A 19,686-nucleotide genomic window follows, 5' to 3' on the forward strand; every position below is an offset into this window, starting at 1 on the left:
TTTAATTCCTATTTGTCTTTTTCATTTTTCTTTTTCCATAACAACGTTATTGCAATATTGTGTATGTGGATCACTTAAGAAGATTCCTGTTTCCGAGTTTCCAAGATTAACAATACAAAACCATTATTTTTTAAGCGAAAGATAGAATAAGGCCGATGCAAGGACTCATTTGACTTCTATGTAATTTACAAAAAAAAGCTGACAACGGAAGCTGTATCGTGCAGTGTCTATTTCGGGTAGCAATCTGCGACCTACTATAAGTGGTGTTAATTTTCAGTTCAGTATATGAGGAGATATTCACACGCGTTTTGTGTGACATCACTGTTTACTTCGCTTGTAGTGTAGGTGCGTTGCCCTTTGTCTTGTCAACTGATGGTGAACTTTCTATTCTCATCATCTTCTTGAACTCTATGAATGCAATATTGAGCATATGGCAAGTTAATTATTGAAAATCAAAGAAATATTGGATGCTTACCCTTTACCGCGCAATTTCAGCGCATCTGATTGGTTGTTGTCGGTTGGTTGTAGAATTTTCGCGCGCTTACAACAACCAATCAGAGACACTATACGGATTTCTGCATAGCCACTTCATCAGTATGGATCAAACTCGTCCCCAGGGTCTTCTCCGCGACGATTTTCAAAATGGCGGCTCGTCGGCCATTTTGTAAAGTGGGGAAGCCCCTGAAGACGAGGTAGAGTGTGGAATATTACGGTTTGAATATCCTGAGACGTCCCTGGAGTGGAGAAGATTTGAGTGAGCTTTCGAAAAAGGAGATGGCTGTTTAGTATATTTATAGATGCTATATCTTACGTTACAAGGAAAGGTAAGTCATCAATAAATCAATCAATCAATCAATTTATTAGAGTCATAACGCGGAATGAGGTTGCCCTCCCTACCTGAGCCAGAGGCTCGTGTACTGATAAAGCGCATGGCACTAATTAAAATTAAGTTTAAAAAGAAGGGGGACTAATATAATTAATAATTAAAAATATTAAAAAGTAACTTTAGATATAAATATCAATAAATTAAAGTATACTACCTTCAACCCACCCATACTATAAAGTAAGAATCTTAGTATTTCATCCTAGATTAAAATCATTAAAATATGATGTGCTAAAAATATGCCGCTAAAATCCCTTCATACATACCTTCAAAAGAGATCTTCCTGTTGCCTGCTTGGCATTTGTCCTCCAGAATTTCATCAAGCTCCCTCTCAGAAATGTTTTCCTCCAGTCTCGCAAACGCCTGCCGAAGTTCCGAGGTTAGGACGTAGCCACGGTCATCTGCATCGAAGATTCGAAAAGCTTCCATAGCTTCACTTACTTCCATTCCAAACTGATTTTTCGTAAACATGAGTTTAACAAATTCCTGGAAATCCATCATTCCATTGCCTGTAAAAGTCGTAATATAATTCAATTTAGCTAGGAACAAGTTATTGATACAATCCGAGAAACGTTTTTATATAGAGGGACACATAACTCGAAATTTACTCCTCGACCTTTTAGCTGTAATAAAAGTCGAAAACTATAGCCGATCGTCAGTTGTAAAGTGCGAACGAACGTTGTGTCTATCAACAGTGATAAGTGTCTATCGACAGTTATAAGTGTCTATCAACGGTTATAAGTGTCTGTCGACAGTTCTGACAGTTATAAGTGTCTATCAACGGACAACGGTTTAAGTGTCTATTGACAGTTATAAGTGCCTAAACGTCTTTCGACAGCTAGTAACTTTCTAAAGGTTTAACGAAGAGGTGTTTTATGGCCTTAGGAAGCCATGTAGCTAACTCAAAAAATAATTTACAGTTAAGTTTTTGAAACGCCAGAAAGGTTGTAACAAATGTAAATTCAACAAGCTTTACCTGAGTAAAATTAAGATGGAATAAAATAAGGCTTGAAGAAAAGAGTGCAGCGTAATCTGACTAAAGTAAAACGGTTTTTCCCTTCCGATGTGTCCAGCTTTAATTAACATGACAAACTTGAAGATGAAATTTTTAACATGACACGAGCGTGGGACAAAGAAAAAAATCTGAGTCCCCGACGGGAATCGCACCCATGGCCTCCCAGATACCGGTTGGGCGCTCTAACTACCTGTGCTACAAGAGACTCGTGGTGAGCTGGGCCATTTTACTAGGTTGATATGTGACACGCGTCCTGCATACTGCTAGGATCAGCAATGTCGAAATCATCGAGTGTGTAGTAAAGAATAAAGTTGGTAAATTCAGTTAAGCTTGACCAATTTTGTGTCTAGCCTTCTTTCCTTTTCAACTCGTCTTAGCTTACCATCAATGTCCACGGTGTTGATTATACGCTGAAGTTCATTTTCTGTTGGGTTTTCACCAAGCGACTTCATCAGAGTCCCCAGCTCTTTGGTCGTGATGTAACCACTGTTGTCCTTGTCAAAATATCGAAAAGCCTCGAAATACTCTGTGATAATAAAAAGAAGATATCGTCCATGACTGAGTTTCTGATCTATTGTTTCCCATGGTAAAGTCTGCGTCGAGCCTAGTGGCCCATAGAGGACGAAGCTTATTCCGGTTTCTGTAGCATGAAGCGACTAGAATTATTTCTACTCCCCCCTGGATGGGATGCTAGTCCATCGCAGGATTTCCCCCAGCATTAGTTCGCCGGTACCCATTTATACAGATGGGTGGAGAGAGGCACTATGAGAGTAAAGTGTCTTGCCCAAGATCTAGAACACAACACAATGACCGCGGCCAGGCTCGAACTCGAACCACTCGATTCGGAGTCCAGCGCACTAACCATTTGGTCACCGCGCCTCCCCTTGTTTCCAATACCAACTTAAATTTATTAGGTAATCAAACCTGCAGTATATGCCATCAAACTTTAATTTACGGTAAAGAAAAGCAAGAATTCTCTGAGACCCTTATTTTTCTTTTACTAATACTCATAATAAGTTTGATAGGTAAGGGACACTATCTAAAAAACATACACGATTTAAATTTGTTTCTTTCAACTCAAACTGTGCTTTGTGCTCTTATCATTTATTTACAGAAATACCTATCTTTTTATGCCCTATTACATTAATAAGTGATTGCTGAAGACAAAAAGGATGTTTAAGCGAATATACGTTCTTTCGATTTCATTCCAACAATCAAGAAAATAAGGTTTTAGTGCTTACCTTCAAGTTGGCACTCAGGAATCGAGTTCTGAAAGTAAACGAAAGGCTGTACAATGACTTCATCGAGTGTCAAGAATTCGACTGCACAAAACTACCACAAATATCGTTAAGGGTTCGCTTCAGTATAAAGAGCCAAATTAAGACAAACTGATGTGAAACATGTTTTCGCCATGGTTATTTTGATGTGATGTAGATGAGAATCAAAATTAGAATCAGTTAAGTTTACCTTTTGTTGTTTCCTCTTCGGAAATCAAAATGTTAAAGAAATGGACGCGTTCGCTAATTATTGACCAGTCTTAACTAGGGGTCATTGGTCAGAGGCTGTCACAAAGTCCCTCTGCTGGGGACCCCAACGGTTCCCAAAAGGTGGTCACATTTTTTATTGAACAAAATTGTAATATTTATGCGTTCGTAGTGAATCTCCAGGTTTTGCCAGAGCCCTCTTAGTTTTAGTTGTTATGATATTTTTTGGAACAAATAATGTCCAGAGTTTACAGGTCGTTTAAGTTTGTAGGTCTAACTTTTTCAATACAACAGCAATAAAAGCTAACAAATGAATCGTAAGGGAAAATACACAAAGTTAAGATCACTGGTTATAAGGAGCTAAACTTGAACTTGACTTCAATTCCAAAACATATTAAAAGGGACTTTTCAATAACTATGAATCGTATTTCATAAAAAGAAACGTTTCTTTCACTTCAGTATAGCGTAATCACTTTGTTTTCTCTTAAATATTTTTTTCGCTCCTCAAATTGAGGTTTTGGCCCCCAGCAAAACCACCATACTAAATTAGAAATATCCTGAAAAAAAGAACAAACAATCAATGAAATTTTACTAACCATAATAAGTTTGTACACAACTGACTTGTACTCTAACTCTTCGCCCAAGACTTAAAAATGTAATGATTTAAAGATGCGCTGCTTTAAGACAAACAAATTTATCCATGAAACGATAAAGAAACCTCAAGTTGCGGATTGGTGTAGTGCGTACCAATTGACATTTGCGTTTCATTCAACTAATTTTTAAAATGATAACGTTAGGATTATCTTCTGTTTTCCAGTTGACTTCAAATTAAGATAAAACATAATTTGCAGTCATGTTTACGATAGTGGCATAGATTCAAGAGTTGTCTTATCTTGATCATTAGACTTCCATGTATGAAATAAAGCAAGATGTTGTGTATGGTGTATCTTTAATTCTTTTTAACGTTTATTTAATTTCACCTATCGTGTACAGTCAATACTGAATTTTACACAATCATTACGTCAGTTAAATACAGTTAATTTTAATTGATAAAGATACATACAGCACGACGTTTCAGGTTAAAATTATACAAGAAATAGCGTCATGGCAGCCGTCAGGTATTGGTCTACAAAATAACGAATTGTACTTCTCTGTAAACATTTTCTATTAATATACCCCCTTTAGTTGTGAAAATGAGTATAAATATTTTTATTCAGCCTGAGGGGGAAGATTTTTAAAATAAAATAACTTTGGCGCTTCTCGACGAACCAATAACAAAGCCAAATGCAACTTTTAGCCATTAGAGTGGTTTTCACTTGAGCGTCGAAAGTAATTCACGTTTGCATTGGTTTTTCATTACTACGCATGGTGATTGGTTTAAAACTCTCGCGCCACTTTCACAGCCACAGGAGTAAAACTAAAACCAATCATGACTCGCACACGCACGTTTTCCCGCGCTTCGTGCCGGCTACATGTATTTGCTTCGAGTTTTGATTGGTTCACTGGATTGTCTATGTTCTTTGTGATTGGCTATAGTTATTTCTTTGGTTTTGGTTTTACGACACTCAATAAAAAACCGTCTTTTAATTAGTTTTGTTATGTAATCCGTATTGATTATCAGTTTTGGAATAATCAGAGCATGTTTAGACCCCTGGAGGAGAGAGTGGGGTATTATGGGTAAAAATAACGACGTTCATGCCAACGTCCATTTCCAAACGAATGACTCATTATGATTTCGATACGTTCCCACAACAACAAAGGTTTATTGCTCAAACAAAAACAATTGATTACAATAACAAATGAAATTTAGCTGTAAATGTAAAACTTTTGCCTTCTCCTGGCATATTTGGGGCGTGACGGTTCCTTGTCCTTCTGTTTTGACTCCTTGGGACAAACTCCATCCTTGGTCAGTTGAACGAAATCTGAGAAAAGAGGAACAAAAAAAAATAAGGAATCCCTTCTTCGAAAGAAAGGTGAAACAACATTGTTGATGACTATTGAAAACGTCAGTCAATTTAATAGCCTCCCGCCTCCCCCATCCCAGGTGCTTTGCGCCCAAGTCCAGCAGTGTCGACGTTATCTCGATAGTGATTGGCAGCCACAGGAGATGCAGTCCCTAGGGTTAACAATTTTAAACGCACGAGGTTCGAGTATACGGTGTATACAAAGGGTTATTATAATATGGACATTCGGAAGACGTAGCTAGATCACACAAAAGAGATCAAGTTGTAAGCTAGAATCTCTTTTATTTACTCTTGAGCACATGTTACCTGCCGTAATAGACCGAGGGAGACCTGGCGTAGAACCGCAGAGAAAGAAAGGACAGCCTTGGGTTTTACGTCGTGGAGTGAAGCGGTAACGGTTGCAAGTGACCGGGTGACTTGGCGAAGACGAAATGTCGACCCATTTCCCCCAACGGGATGAAGGCCAGAAGTGGAAGTGAAGGCATGTTACCTGCTGTCAGTGGTGTTCAAATTTTTGGTGTATTTTGTAGTTTTTTTAAGTAATGAGTATACCACAAACCATCGCCCCCTTCCACCTCCACCGGGCCAACCAAGATCTGGGGCCCGTTTCTCCAAAGCCCCGGAAACGTTTCGGGCCCGTAAAGCGATTTTTAGTTATCCGTATCTTAAAAACAGGGAATTGTATAAGCCTGAAACTGTTCATATTGAGATTTCAGATTTTGCGATGACTTTCCGGGTGCGAAAACCTTTCGGGACCTTCAAAAAACGGGCCCATGAACTGAGAGAGACATTCCCTTGATGCTCACCCAGCATTATCTTATCAGTTTTTTGATATCTAACACCGAATTACTGGCGGTTCTAGAAAATTCTACAATTTTAAATTACGGTAACTACCACTGGAACAATTATTTTTACTAAGAATTTTAATTACCATCGAAAGTGATCTTTCTATTCAACTGGTGTTTTTGATCCTGTAGCATTTCATTTATTTCATGTTCAGGAATCTTTTCTTCCAGAGTTTTGAAGACTTGTCTTAGCTCATCAGACATGACATAACCGCGGCTATCACGATCAAAAATATGAAATGCTTCCTTAGCCTCTTGCTCGTTAAAGGAGAACTGATTCTTGGCACCCATAAGTTTAACAAATTCTTCAAAGTCCATCTGTCCGTTACCTGGAGAAAAGAAATCATTCCTTCATGATGATGATGATGATGATGATGATATTTCGTTTACTAAAAATCATACTTTGCAGACGTACGAATAAATTAGGTACAATATAAAAACTTTCGTTACAATAAAATTTTATTGAGATGCAGTAATTCTCTTTAATACGGACACCAAAGGGTGCAAGGCTGACTGTCCGTATTACTGAGGTGGTCGTATTATAGAGGTAGAGATTGAAGAGATTATTAAGCTGGGTTTACACTGGCAATTTTTATGTAAAAAAATATATTTGATCGTGTAGTTGACACAACAGTTATTTGTCAACAGTTCAATGCGCCGGTAATGACCTTGGACAACAGAGATACGCACAGAGATTCGCGCGCGCAGTGCCCAGTGGGAGATTTTGGACCACCAATGCTTTAGCAATATTTGCCACATTTTATGTGTCGAGTCGTCTGCACGAGCAATTTATCGTATGTGACAACTTTAATTTGGCACAAAAAAGCTAACACGCCAGCTTCTTAGCAAATATGTTTGTCACATAAAAATTGGCCAGTTTTCCTCGACTGCACGAGCAAACAAAAATTTTCACATAAAATTGTCACATAAAAATTGCTTGTATTAATTGCCTGACCTTTAATAAGTTAGTTTGTGCGTTTGTTTTTTTTTTTTTTTTTTTGCTTGTTTATTTGTTTATTTATTCTTTCTTTGTTTGTTTGTTTACTTACCGTCAATATCCACACTGTTGATCATCATTTGCAAGTCTTCCTCGCGTGGATTTTCGCCCAGTGAGCGCATGGCATTTCCAAGTTCTTTGGTGGTGATGAAACCACTACTGTCCTTGTCAAAGTGTTGAAATGCATCTCTGTATTCTAAGATTAATCGACAGGAAAAATCAATTTAGATTGTAGATTACAGAGATGTAAGAACCTAATTCAGCTCGCCATATGTTGCAACCTCGTTCCCAGGGAAAAGCCCTGGGAACGAGGTTGCATCTGTTGCTTTCCACTTCCGCGACCATCTTTGTTGCCAGCGGTCTTCTTTTCGTACAAACAAACATGCGTACTGAACGCTTAATCATTGAGTTTTCTAAGTATGCGGCAAAATAGTTGTCTAATAGAAAAAGTTGTCAAAGACTTTTAATGCCTAGTTCTTCAAGGCAATAAGACTGCTTTTTTCCCTAAAACGTTTCTTTAGGTTAACGGGATTCGTGCAGTTGTTATTTCTTACCTTTCTCATTTTTCAGTTACAATTTTCGCATAATTTTCCACCTACCTTCAATTTGTTCTTGGGTAAGTTTATCCTAAGAAAAAAAAGAAAGAAAATACTTTTGAAATTATTATGTAAAAACAATGCATTGTTTCATGCAATCTTGTGGAATCGAGATAGTATGCCATTTAGACTGAAAAAAGAATAAACCACTAAAAACTAACAAAAGAGAATTGAGGCTTGGATACGAATGCTAAGGTATTCGTTTCGTTTTGTATTCGTAGTGGTAAAAAAAAAACTCACTCCGAGATATCAATCGTCTAACTCTTCGCTACAATTTTCATGTATTTGAACTAAAGAATACTACAAAGAAACAATTAAAGTAGAAATATTATTATGGTCGCTTTATATTATGGAAATCTGAAGTCCCCATCTTAAAGCAGAAACAGTTAATTTTGCTTACTAGGGTTGAATCCTCGCTAAACGAAAATACGATTTTTTTACCATATTCGTGTAGCATAATTTCAGTTTTTAATTGTTGTTTCTCATGTTTAAACTTTCCTATTAGATTATGTACAATTGGCAAATTTAACCGTCTTCGCTTTCGCTCTGACGATTTTGACAAAACTCGGTGACAAAAATGGAACAGACTGGAGAAGCTGTTGGCATTATATTTCTTTTTTATTTTGATAGTCAAACACAACTGTACAATAGATTCAAATATTTTCTAAAAAGTCAAAATGTGTAAATAATTAATAACAATCTGTTATTTACCATCTTTCTTCACCTGAGCAAAGCAAAATGCTTTTAACTTTAAAATTTCATCGCCACGTTTCAAAACGAGAAGATGTAAAATACGTTTATGAATGGTGGTGGTATCGATTAAAAAAATAGTTCATTCAACTACATGTAGTGCTTATTAGAGGCCGTACTTGTACTGTACTGCATGATCAATACTTGAAGATCCAAATTTTGTCAATTTTTTTGTATAAAATATATAAAGCCAACATTTGCATGCGAGAATTTGTTAACGGTCAATCTTTATCACAATGACCTACAAATATCGCTGTACAAATACCTGTTTTACCTACCATAGGTCCTGTATTGGATTCAAAAATCGAACTCATACAGTCGCTGATGTACAAAATCGAGTTCGTTTAAAATATTATACAGCTATGGCAAAATCTAAACAGATTATTTTGGTTTTTTTAAGACATTTTTGTGGTTTCACTGGTCGCAGTTCGACAGACCAATTTTTTATTCTTGAAACATCTGGTCTAGCTTGTTGTTGAATTAAAAACCTCGCTGTTTTAGCTGTCGAACATTTTTATACCTGCAAAACTTCAGAATAAAAAAAGGCAAGAAAAAAAGGAAAAAGTAGTTTGGCAGTTGGTTTATTATGTACAAAACTGAGTTACAGCAGAAAGTATAAACGATAACAAAAATATTGCATAAAATATTAAACGTAACCCGGCTTATTAATCAGGAAAACGATCTCAATTACAATAAAACGTGGTTTGGGGAAAGACTCTTTGAGTTCATTGAAAATTTCAGATCATAGATGGCATGTGTATGTGGGCCGTTTGCGATTGGATTTCCACGAAAAGGTTTTAATACTGCAACTGAACTATGTAATTGGAAACCTCTCCGAGAGGCAACAGCTTTCAAAACTTCATTTTAACATTTATTTAATAATATACATGATAATAACTCATTTCTGATTGGCTAAAAGAAATATGCAGTTTAAATGTCTGAAAACAAATGCAGAAAAGTGTTACGTGCATGCAAAGTTTGTAGCACGAGTGAATATTACACTGTTCTGATTGGCTTAGAGGCGATATAAACTAACTAATTACTAATCAAATCGTTCATGATACTATGTTGTGGGAAATCAGATTTTTTTTCCTTTGGTGAATTTTGCAAAACATCTTACACAACACTGGGTCGTATCGATGAATCTCGACGATACAACAGCAGTTTTAAAAAATATTTCAGTCATTCTCTCACATATGTTTGCGTCTGCTATTCTGCTTATTGATGCCTCAGTTTGAGAGAATGTATACGTTACAACCAGAAACGATAATTAAGTTTATAATTAAGTTAGTTATTTTGATCCTGATGCGAGCGAAGATGTATTAAGCTCGTGCTGTCAAAATGTGTCTCACTAGCAAATAATTGTGGGTGTATTATACTACAAACGTAAGAGGAGGAAAGCCGTGAAATGAGAACTGGGATTCTATTTTTAACTGGGGAAACGCAGGAAACATGGAGAGCATGCGCAGGTCTTGATGGTCACGCAAAAACGCGTAGCTATAGCGTGGCGAGCTTTCCAAGTGCAGCAGTCCCACAGCTCCGTGCCCACCGTGCTTAAACAAAAGAAGGGATGTCTGGGCCCTAGGGACGAGGCAAAGGAAGACACGCGTACAAACCAGTTCCAACAGGCAAGGAAACTTGCTATTACCTGGACACACGAGCTAGGAAAAAAAGGCAAACTAAACTGCCATGGCACAGATAAACACATGTATAGCCAGAACAATCAATGCACAAGCAAAATTCTCTCAGTTTGATGCTACTTTTAATTATTGATTTATACATACACAGATATATACACTAGATCGCTACTGGTAAAAGGGTATTTTACATGTTTACTTTACAAAGGGCTATTTATCTACTTTTAATTCCTTCGCTTAACTACATCATTCCTGGTTTTGTAGCTACTTTTATCTAATGTATCGTTCAGAATACTAAAAGTTTCTGTTTTTTGTCTCAGCTACGCGACTGGTAGTAGGAAATAGAAAAAGCTAGCGCGCAGTTACATAGCTAGGTGCAAAATGCAGGGTGGACTTTGGAACAACTCGATATTCTTATAGTTTGGAGAGAATTTCACACGAAGACGTTCTAGTACTACCAACTTTGTGAAGACAAGTTATTGAAAATGAGCCACAGTCATAAGTCTTCGTGTTTTAATACGTTCTTGATTGTTTTTGGTTTTTGGTAAAAACTGTTCAGATTCATTCAATTTTATTTTAGGAGAATCAAATGCTGTGAAATCTCAAAAACAAACCTCTTCACATTTTCACTGTTTCAAATTATAATACTGTGGTTCTGGCTCAAGTTCAGACTTTTAATGAGAAACTGTTAATCGTGTCAAGATCAACAAAAAAACGCGGTTAGTATAAGTCAGAAGTTATTTCAAGATTCTTCTAATTCGTGACCGATACATCTGAATCTGATCTGTGATGAACTAAGTGCTAGTGACATAGTTTTAATATTTAAAATTAAAATATTTATCTTTACTCCAATCGAAACATGCATTTACTCGGGGCTTGCACTTGAAGAAATGTTCACGGGGATCCAAAGGTCTAGCAAGGGAGGGCCAGAGTACCACCGGAATATCAATCGATTTATTTTGGGGGGGATGTGAAGAACAGCTTAAGGGATTTTTGTACAGTGTTTGGCTTGTGTAATGAATATGTAAGGTTTAGACCCCCTCCTTACTGTCCTCCTCTCACACCCGACAATTTCTTCAAGTCCACTCCCTGATCGCCGAATGTCCACTTTCACGATGAAATTGTTCTTATTTGTCTCCGAGCAAATAACGAAGCGTGCCTCTTATTGATGTGTCCTGTAAATAAGAAACAAAATCGTTACGAAATACTGATAAAGAGTTTACACATAGTAATTCTGGTATTTTAAACCATGTACTGAACGAGCAAATTGAAATACCTAGAGGCAAAATGAAATTTGTATATTAATTGAGCAAGATCTTCGTAAGTCTCCGGATCTTCTATGGAATCTTTGGAAGCCCTCAGATCATTTTTGGAAATCTTGAGAAGTCTTCAAGTCAACTTTGGCACCGTTCGGAGGTCCTCGTATATTGGTCGGCAACCTTCGGGGGTAATTTTGAAAACGCCCTACTGCATGAGGGCCTAAACCAAGTTAGATTGGAACAGATAATTTTTTCCAGCCGTTACAGAAAATCCGAGTAATCAATAAAAACCGCAGTTAGTTAGTATATACCACACAAATGAATAGTGCTTTTCGCGCGCGCTGACTGGTTATCTCGGAGGTGATTAGCAAAGTACTATTCACCTCCGAGCAGCTTCAGAGAAACAATCTGCCTTCGCGAGTCGCTTTGTTTACCGAAAGTGATGTTTTAGTCCGTTAGTTATTCAACTAATGTGGTATATACTAAAACAATTATTAACCTCCACTTCGGTGAATAATTGTTTAATAAAACCAAGTTAGTAATGGAGCTATTTGAAATTTTTTAAAGAAATCGAACGCTTACGCACTTTTCTTTCTATTCGTGGAGTAGCATTTTGGAGGTGATATAGTGCAAAACATCCATCCTTTAGGAATAAAAACTCTCTTCCTTCCACTGTTGGTCTTGAGATTTACTGTCCGTCCTTCCTGTGTTTTAAGGTCAGTGTTGAATGGTAAAGAGACCTCCAAATGATCTTTCTTTTCCTTTGCAATTTCATCGGAGGTGGCGTTCAGGGTCGACATCGCTGCAAAAAATAATAAATTAATTAATTAATTAACTAGTATTTATATCAACTTTGTAGGCTTAAAAATTATCAGACTTGCCTACAAGTCAAGCTCACAGAGCGCAAGGAGATCATACACCGACAGAGCGCGAGGAGAGCACACAGAGCGCGGAGCGCGAAAGCGAGCGCGAGGCGTAAGAGCTCGACTACCACCAAACCGGAAACGAGAAGCGAACGACTTTTAGAAAGTCTAAAAAATTATCAGTTTGGTTTAAACATAGGTCCAGGCGGTACAAACTTCTCTAGATTATTTTGGCCTTCGTTTAAAGGTATTACTCAAGGAATACGAATCAAAGAGACTGCCAAACATTGAACGAAAAATAGGCAATAAAAAAAAAGTTACACAGTGTTTTGGTAAACAGTGATTAAAGTAAGATTGTAATATTAGAAGTTGACCGGATTTTTTTTGATTGCTCCGTGATGTAGGGAAAGAATTTATCGTCTTCGTCTCCTCTTAGTCTTAGTCGGTTTTGAGCCGTCCTTATGATTTTAAAAGAAAAAGAAAAACAACTGCTCAGGTATATATGTATATATGTACAGTGGAACCTCGATTTAACGAAGTGCCAAGGGACTGGGGAAATTTGTTCGTTATATCGAGGGTTCGTTATATCGAAAACCTCGATATAACGAATTCGCGGAAAAACAACCAAAATGTTCGTTATATCGAGGTATAGTTAATCAATTTTTAACAATTTTACGCTGCACTACGAACCCAACATTTCCGGATATTGACGATTTCTGAAAATAACATTTATAATGTCTAATATATGCACATAGTAAGAGCATACTGTACTTGAACTTGTTCTCATGTTACAGGATTAAAGGATTTTCATTTTTGTTGGTCTGTTCGCATTCATCTTTTGTCGCGTGTTGACATTTTGTCGTTATATCGAGGTACATTTTACGTTTGGGTCTCTGGATTGTGTTCGTTATAACGAGGATTTCGTTATATCGAGGTTCGTTATATCGAGTTCCTGTTCCATACATTTTACTGTAACTTTGGCCGGGCTGAAGAATATCGTTCGTTAAACCGAGGACTTCGTTATATAGAGGTTCGTTAAATCGAGGTTCCACTGTATACATGAGTGTGATACAGACTCAAGTACTTATCAGGTATTTAGGAGTTACCTCATCAACGTACACACACTTAATCATCTTACCTTGCTTAGTGTGTTCCTCCACTGAAGCCAAAACTGAAAAATATAGCAGTCTTTTCACATTCGTTGTTTGATATTTAAAGCCAGTAGTTTAGTAATAGTAATTGAACTGAGCGGAGTACAATTCAGGGAGCAATCGGGCGAGTAATTTCAAAATCGGCCGCGTGCCCCCTTTATAAATGTAATTAGACAATTATTCTGAGAAGCAGGAGTGCCTGTAACCCCTAATCTACAAGTTCTGTCTTTTTTTATCATACTTATAGAGTCCTGGGTTTTAAGAATTGAACATACCAGAAATAAATGTGGAGAAAATAGTGACTGATTGTAGTCTAGCTTCAATGTCACTTACCTTTCTCAATCTTTGTGCGTTTTCTGCTCTCTGCAAAAAAAAGAAATTGCTAGTTACAATCAAAGTGGTGACTGTCTGGACGTTTAAAGTGCCGTCTTCAAGTATTTAAGTTTTGCATGAAATAGTATTACAGCTTTATGTATACAAAACACAGATGAAACTGGCAACAGAAATAAATTACATAACCTACAACCGTGGTCACAGGTGATAGAACAAAATTATTTACACACGTTTTGAACAACCCCACCCCTAAAAAGATATTCATCTGACACTGAGACCGTCGATCTTACCGTTTGCCAACATTAAAAGGGGGATCTGGGGTATTGATATGTATTTAACAGTTACTTAGGTCGTAAATTCATGTTGTTAAGAGTCAAAAAAAAATATGTCCATGGTTGTAGTTAAAAAATGAAACGTTTAGCATGGAATACTCTGACTCGTGTAACATTTAAAACTGACCGTGATAAGCCGTCTCTCTTTCAATCGAGCGCAAAGCTGTTGATTAAACAAGACTTAGATATTACTTTGTAATTCAATCAGTTCAACAAGCTCTGAAATAATGAAACGTTGGCGAGGGATTAGCGAGCGCCGTGTACTGAAAATTGACTCAATCTGGTGGAGTGCAGGGAACAGGGAACGAAACCTGGGTGTTAAAAGGCAGAAAGCCCATAGGGGAGACGGGAAGATAAGGTTTGGAGGGGAGAAATTAGGATGGAAAAGGACCCAGAGTTAAAAGTCACAAGAAGCAATCCCCCTCCCACTAATTTGAGGAACTGTAGGAAACTGATAAAAAAGTTAACACCGAGGAGTGATATACACGCAAAAGTAAATCTTTAAATTCTGACCTGATTCAATGTCTCGTATTTGTCGATCGTCTTGTTCTTCGTCTTCGACGGAGCGCAAAGCTATTTGCAATGAACCATAAGAAAGCAAATGTTTTGTGAGAGTCTGAATAGAGGAGTCCACAAGTTATATTTTTCGCCCTTTGTCGCTAGTCGGATAACCCCATCCAGACCCTCTTTTGTTGTCTTGCGACATTCACATTAGCAACAAATCATGACCATTGCATATATATATGGGAAGAAATGAATTAAAGATGTTACCTTTCTTCAAAGTTTCCAAAGTTTTTTCTTGATAGTCCACACTTCTAATAACAGGATGTGCGTCGGCATCAATTTCCAACAGTGCTACGAGGAGAAACAATGAAAATGTAAAGAAATGACCAAAAAATGACATTATTTTGTTAACTCTCGGTAACTGATTTAGCAGCTGAAGTGCTAATGGGGCCGAGAATTCAACATTAGAAACAAATATTACAAAGTATCACAACCTGGCAGGATGCAAACAATTTGGCTATTTACAAAGCGTTACCGAGGAGTTATGAGGGTCTCAATGGGGTTAACCGTTAGCCGTTAAACTGCCAAAAATTTAGCCGTTAGGCGTAAAAATTGTTAACCGTAAAAAATCGGTCAGTAATTATAAATAAACCAAACTAGTTCACTTCATCGTTCCAGAATGGCCCTGAGACCTAAAAAATGTTTTCATTAATGGAATGTTTATTAACGTTTTTAAAACAATGAAAATTAACTTTTAACTTTGTTAAATGTTATGGAAATAAATTAGCTGTTAGCCTCAAAAAAGCCAAAATTTTAACCGTTAACCGTAAAAGCCACCACCCCATTGAGACCCTCTTACACAGCGTTACTGAGGAGTTAAGAGGGTCTCAATAGGGTGGTGGCTTTTACGGTTAACGGTTAAAATTTTGGCCTTTTTACGGCTAACGGTTAACAGAAGTTAAAAGATAATTTTCATTGTTTTAAAAAGTTAAAAATAAATTCCCATTAATGAAAACATTTTTTAGGTCTCAGGGCCATTCTGGAACGATGAAGTGAACTAGTTTGGTTTATTTATAATTACTGACCGATTTTTTACGGTTAACAATTTTTACGCCTAACGGCTAAATTTTTGGCCGTTTTACGACTAACGGTTAACTAACCCCATTGAGACCCTCAGTTAAACTCAGGTCTACCGTGAAACAACTCCAGGCTGTGGTCAGAACTAACCGGCACCCTAACCACTCAGCCACGCTTTCTCCCTTAAGTAAGGGAAAGTTAGGCAGGCTTCCGTCATGCTAAATAGCTCTGGTATACCCTATATGTACCCATCAAATTCTTTGCGAGGAGTGAGAATGCCTGATATTAATCTTTCCAGTAAATAAATCTGGTGGGCGGTGAAATGGGGGGCGGTAGGGGAGAAGTGAAATATAGATACCTCCCCGACTGATGCGATGGTATAGTGGTTGTAAGTTTAAAGGCGGTTTTGCTAACAATAACTTCTTGTCCGTCTTTATCCCACCTTACTGTGTAATAATTTGTCAAACTGTGCCATCATGTCCACAAAAACGGGCGAAAACAATGACAACAGATACTAATTATACCTAATCGAACCTTTTTGGTACGCTTCGGCGGCATATCAGGCGAGTTTGGTCGAGCCATGGTTCGTATTTTGGCGAGACGTAGTCGAGCCAAAATACCCATAGCGAGACCAAACTCGCCTGATATGCCGCCGAAGCGTACCATAAAGGTACGATTAGGTATTTACCGTACCCAAATTCGCAAGTAGCCAATCATTCAGGCGGCTGGTATATTGGAGGATAATGCCCGAGGCTGAAAGATTGTCGAAAAATGAACAGTTGGTCGAGAAGCGAAGCTTCGAGGGCAAAAAAAAAAAAAAAAAAGAAGCTTCGAGGGCAACTGTGAAATTTTGAGGACAATCTTTCAGCCAAGGGCATTATTCTCCAATAAACCAGCAAGCCAGAAAGGGGTTTATTTATTTTATAACCCTCCGATTAATTTCTACAACGCGCTTTATCGCCAGTAAATGTATAGGAAAAAACCTACGTAATAAACCAGGCATAACTGTGGTTGAAATGAATGTAAGTTGATTGGTTTACGTGATTTTTTAACTCTGTGATTTCATAAAAAGTTAGAATTGAATAGGGCGACTTCATTCGTTTTTTTTTGTGTGCTTGCCTACAAAATCGGGCGACGGGTATCAAATCGGACGGGGTATATTCGCTGATACCCGTTTTGTCCAATGAGCGCGCGCAAAAATTTATGGGTGAGTTATAAGCCACGATATCATGGACACTTTCAAGTAAAGTAGTGTTAACGTGCGATGAATTGAAAAGAGGTTTTACCAATAAAGCAGAATCTCGTAATTTAAGATTAGCTAGTTTACTGGTCGTAAAAGGAGTAAATACGTTTCCGCGTCCTGAAACATTCTGACTGAAACAATAGAGTCGGAGCTCCCATTTTTTTCGCTAAATTCTGAATTTGGGTACGGTAAATTTTAATATTGCAGACTTCATGATCTACCAGTTAGAGCAGTTTTCACTTGAGTGTCGGAAGTAATTTGTGTTTGGTTTGGTTTCGCTTACTACGCTAAGTGATTGGTTTAAAAATCTCGTGCCACTTTCTCAGCCAATCAGAGCGATAACCAAAACCAACCGTGATTCGCCCACGCGCGTTTTCCCGCGCTTCGTGCTTGCGACATGTATTTGCTTAGAATTTTCAATGGTTCACTGGATTGTCTGTGTGCTTTGCGATTGGCCAGAGTAATGACTTTGCTTTGGTTTTACGACACTCAATTGAAAACTGCTCTATGCCGTGTAATGTTGACGCCTTTGTACCTTTTCTTAATCTTTCTATCTCCTCAGCAGATGCTTCGAGTCGTCTTCCCTCATTATTCGCTCTATTTGTTAAGGCATCTATAACCAGCAACAGAAAAACAGATAGATTCTGCGATATAAAATGAAGCGCCCTGCAATTTCTTGCTCCCCTTTTGTTCTCCAGCCGTCAGATTATGGTATGGTTACATAAAACCGTTCCAATCTTTCAGGGCAGAAAAGATAACAAAAAGGGCCACAAAATAAGGCCATAAGTTTAATGAGAGCCTCAGAGCCAAGTGCAAAAGCGAGAGTGCAAGTGCATTTTTCATTTAATTTCCCGTTCGCGCGATTTTTGGACACTCGAAAATCGTTTTTATTCTTAGAGCGAGGATGGAATGGGCGACCGCACTTCCAATAAAAGGATTACACTGTAGCCTTTCATTTAATTTTATCCTTTCGAATCATGCAATGATGTTTTTAGAATAAACAAGACTGAATCAATTGTAAGCAAGGGCAATATCTTCAATATCACAAACTTTCAGGTGGCGGAATTTAGTTCGAGTATATTGGTCAACACAATATCTTTTGGGTAACTGGTACCAGTATATGAAAAACAATCACTAAAAATCGATAAAAGAAAATGCGAAAAGATAAATAGAAAACCCAGAACTAGAACACATAGATTTTCATTTGAACTCAATTGTGTTCTAAATTTGAGATCCGCTGTTAGAAATCTGCTCAGCTTGAAACATTTTGTCGTCAAGCTTATTGAAGAGCTGAGGGTAATAGTTGAACACACCTAAATGAAGTTTTGAAGCGGACTGCGGGCTACGACTTTCGAATATTAACATCAATTTATCGGAAAAATATTATTGTTAAGTTCTTCATTCACAACAACAATATATATCAAGGATGAATTTTGCCGTCGCAGGAGGTTTTTCTCTCTCTAGTTAGGGCTTAAAAAAATATTTATGTTCGTATAAAATGTGACATGTTCTAGAAATCGTATGCGCCTTTCAACAATGGTCGGCGTTCAAATCCAAAACGATTTTATGCTTTCTCAATTTTTGTTCTTTCGGAGATGAAAAGTCGTCTTAGTAGATAAATTTTGCTATCGAACGGTTAAATTCAAAAGCCCTATTTAATAAAACTATTTCATATCATAATATCGTTATGATCATTACTTAGTGTCCCAAACCAAATTAACAATATTACGACAATCTTACCTTTTGTGACTGTTATTTTGAAGCTGTCTGCTACATACACGTAAAGTAATAAAACAGAAATTAGATCTGTTGTTCTGAAATTTCTTTCCGACATTTCTCGCTGTAACATTCGCTAAAAAGCGAGTTAACTAATAAGAAGTTCGAGTGGCCCGCCGCTCTCGTTTCAGTGAAATCCGTGGCACCTCATTTTCAGAAATTCGAGTACAGCACCGGCAAGTCTTTGAATAATTGAACAGTAGCTTTGTGTTTCTAGTGGAAAAGGTGTCAGAGAGCAAAGGTTTGAAATTATCTCCATTGAAAGCTGTTTGCGTAATATTGGAAATCCAATATAAGGTAACTTGAAATGAAAGGTCGGTGATTCTCGTTGTTCGACAGCGTTTATAGGTTGTGCGCCATCCTCTTCAACCGCCTAAGTTATATATCTGTTGGTCAGATGATCAACATATTTAACCCAGGGATCAAACTAACCGCCACTGAGCTCAAGAAATTTTTCAATCTACTAATCTAGCGACGGCGGAATCTCATTTCTTATTCAAGGGAACATCTTACGACCAAATTGATGGTGTAACCATGGGCTCCCGTTTAGCCTCTGTCCTGGCCAATCTTTTTATGGGACACCATGAGAAGATATAGCTGGAGCGATGACTCTGAAGTGTTGTTTTACCGTCGTTTTGTAGACGACACTTTTTGCCTGTTTCACTCCGAGCGGGATGCCAACCTTTTCTTTGGCTTTATTAACAGTCGACTCCCTAATATTCACTTTACATGGAGAAGGAAGCTAACCCACGTCTTGCCTTTTCTTGATGTCCTCATTGACAACAAAACTCCACCCTTTCCCGTTACCTCCACCTTATCGCAAAAAGACCTTTACAGGTGTGCTCACCAATTTCTTGAGTTTTGCACCCTTCAGCTACAAAATTGGGCTGGTCAATTGTCCGCCTAAACGTGTAAACAGATAGCTTATTCCGACTGACATGGAAAGCAGACCTTCTTTCTGCTTCTGGCTTAGTTTC

The 19,686-nt window shown here is 37.7% G+C and overlaps 2 protein-coding genes across 2 annotated transcripts; both read right to left on the reverse strand.

The window, feature by feature from the left end:
* Position 1: 1 nt before the first annotated feature.
* LOC144632538 (uncharacterized) lies at positions 2-8,971 on the reverse strand. The gene is made up of 9 exons (XM_078491206.1): positions 8,813-8,971; positions 7,788-7,815; positions 7,241-7,384; positions 6,278-6,520; positions 3,979-4,028; positions 3,140-3,167; positions 2,281-2,424; positions 1,150-1,392; positions 2-408 (listed from the first exon to the last, which is right to left on the reverse strand). Exons 1-9 carry the CDS (start codon positions 8,846-8,848, stop codon positions 326-328), a joined length of 999 nt encoding a protein of 332 aa, XP_078347332.1. The 5' UTR covers positions 8,849-8,971; the 3' UTR covers positions 2-325.
* A 1,924-nt stretch (positions 8,972-10,895) lies between these two features.
* On the reverse strand, positions 10,896-18,845 carry LOC144631852 (uncharacterized). Its single transcript, XM_078490428.1, has 9 exons — positions 18,674-18,845; positions 17,469-17,546; positions 14,881-14,964; positions 14,623-14,682; positions 14,237-14,272; positions 13,778-13,807; positions 13,432-13,464; positions 12,017-12,232; positions 10,896-11,346 (listed from the first exon to the last, which is right to left on the reverse strand). The coding sequence occupies exons 1-9, from the start codon at positions 18,780-18,782 to the stop codon at positions 11,282-11,284; spliced, it is 711 nt and encodes a 236-aa protein (XP_078346554.1). The 5' UTR covers positions 18,783-18,845; the 3' UTR covers positions 10,896-11,281.
* Between the last annotated feature and the right edge of the window lie 841 nt (positions 18,846-19,686).

This window comes from Oculina patagonica, chromosome 12, assembly GCF_052425735.1.
Source record: "Oculina patagonica isolate OP01 chromosome 12, crgOcupat, whole genome shotgun sequence".
In the NCBI taxonomy this organism is placed as follows: domain Eukaryota; kingdom Metazoa; phylum Cnidaria; class Anthozoa; order Scleractinia; family Oculinidae; genus Oculina; species Oculina patagonica.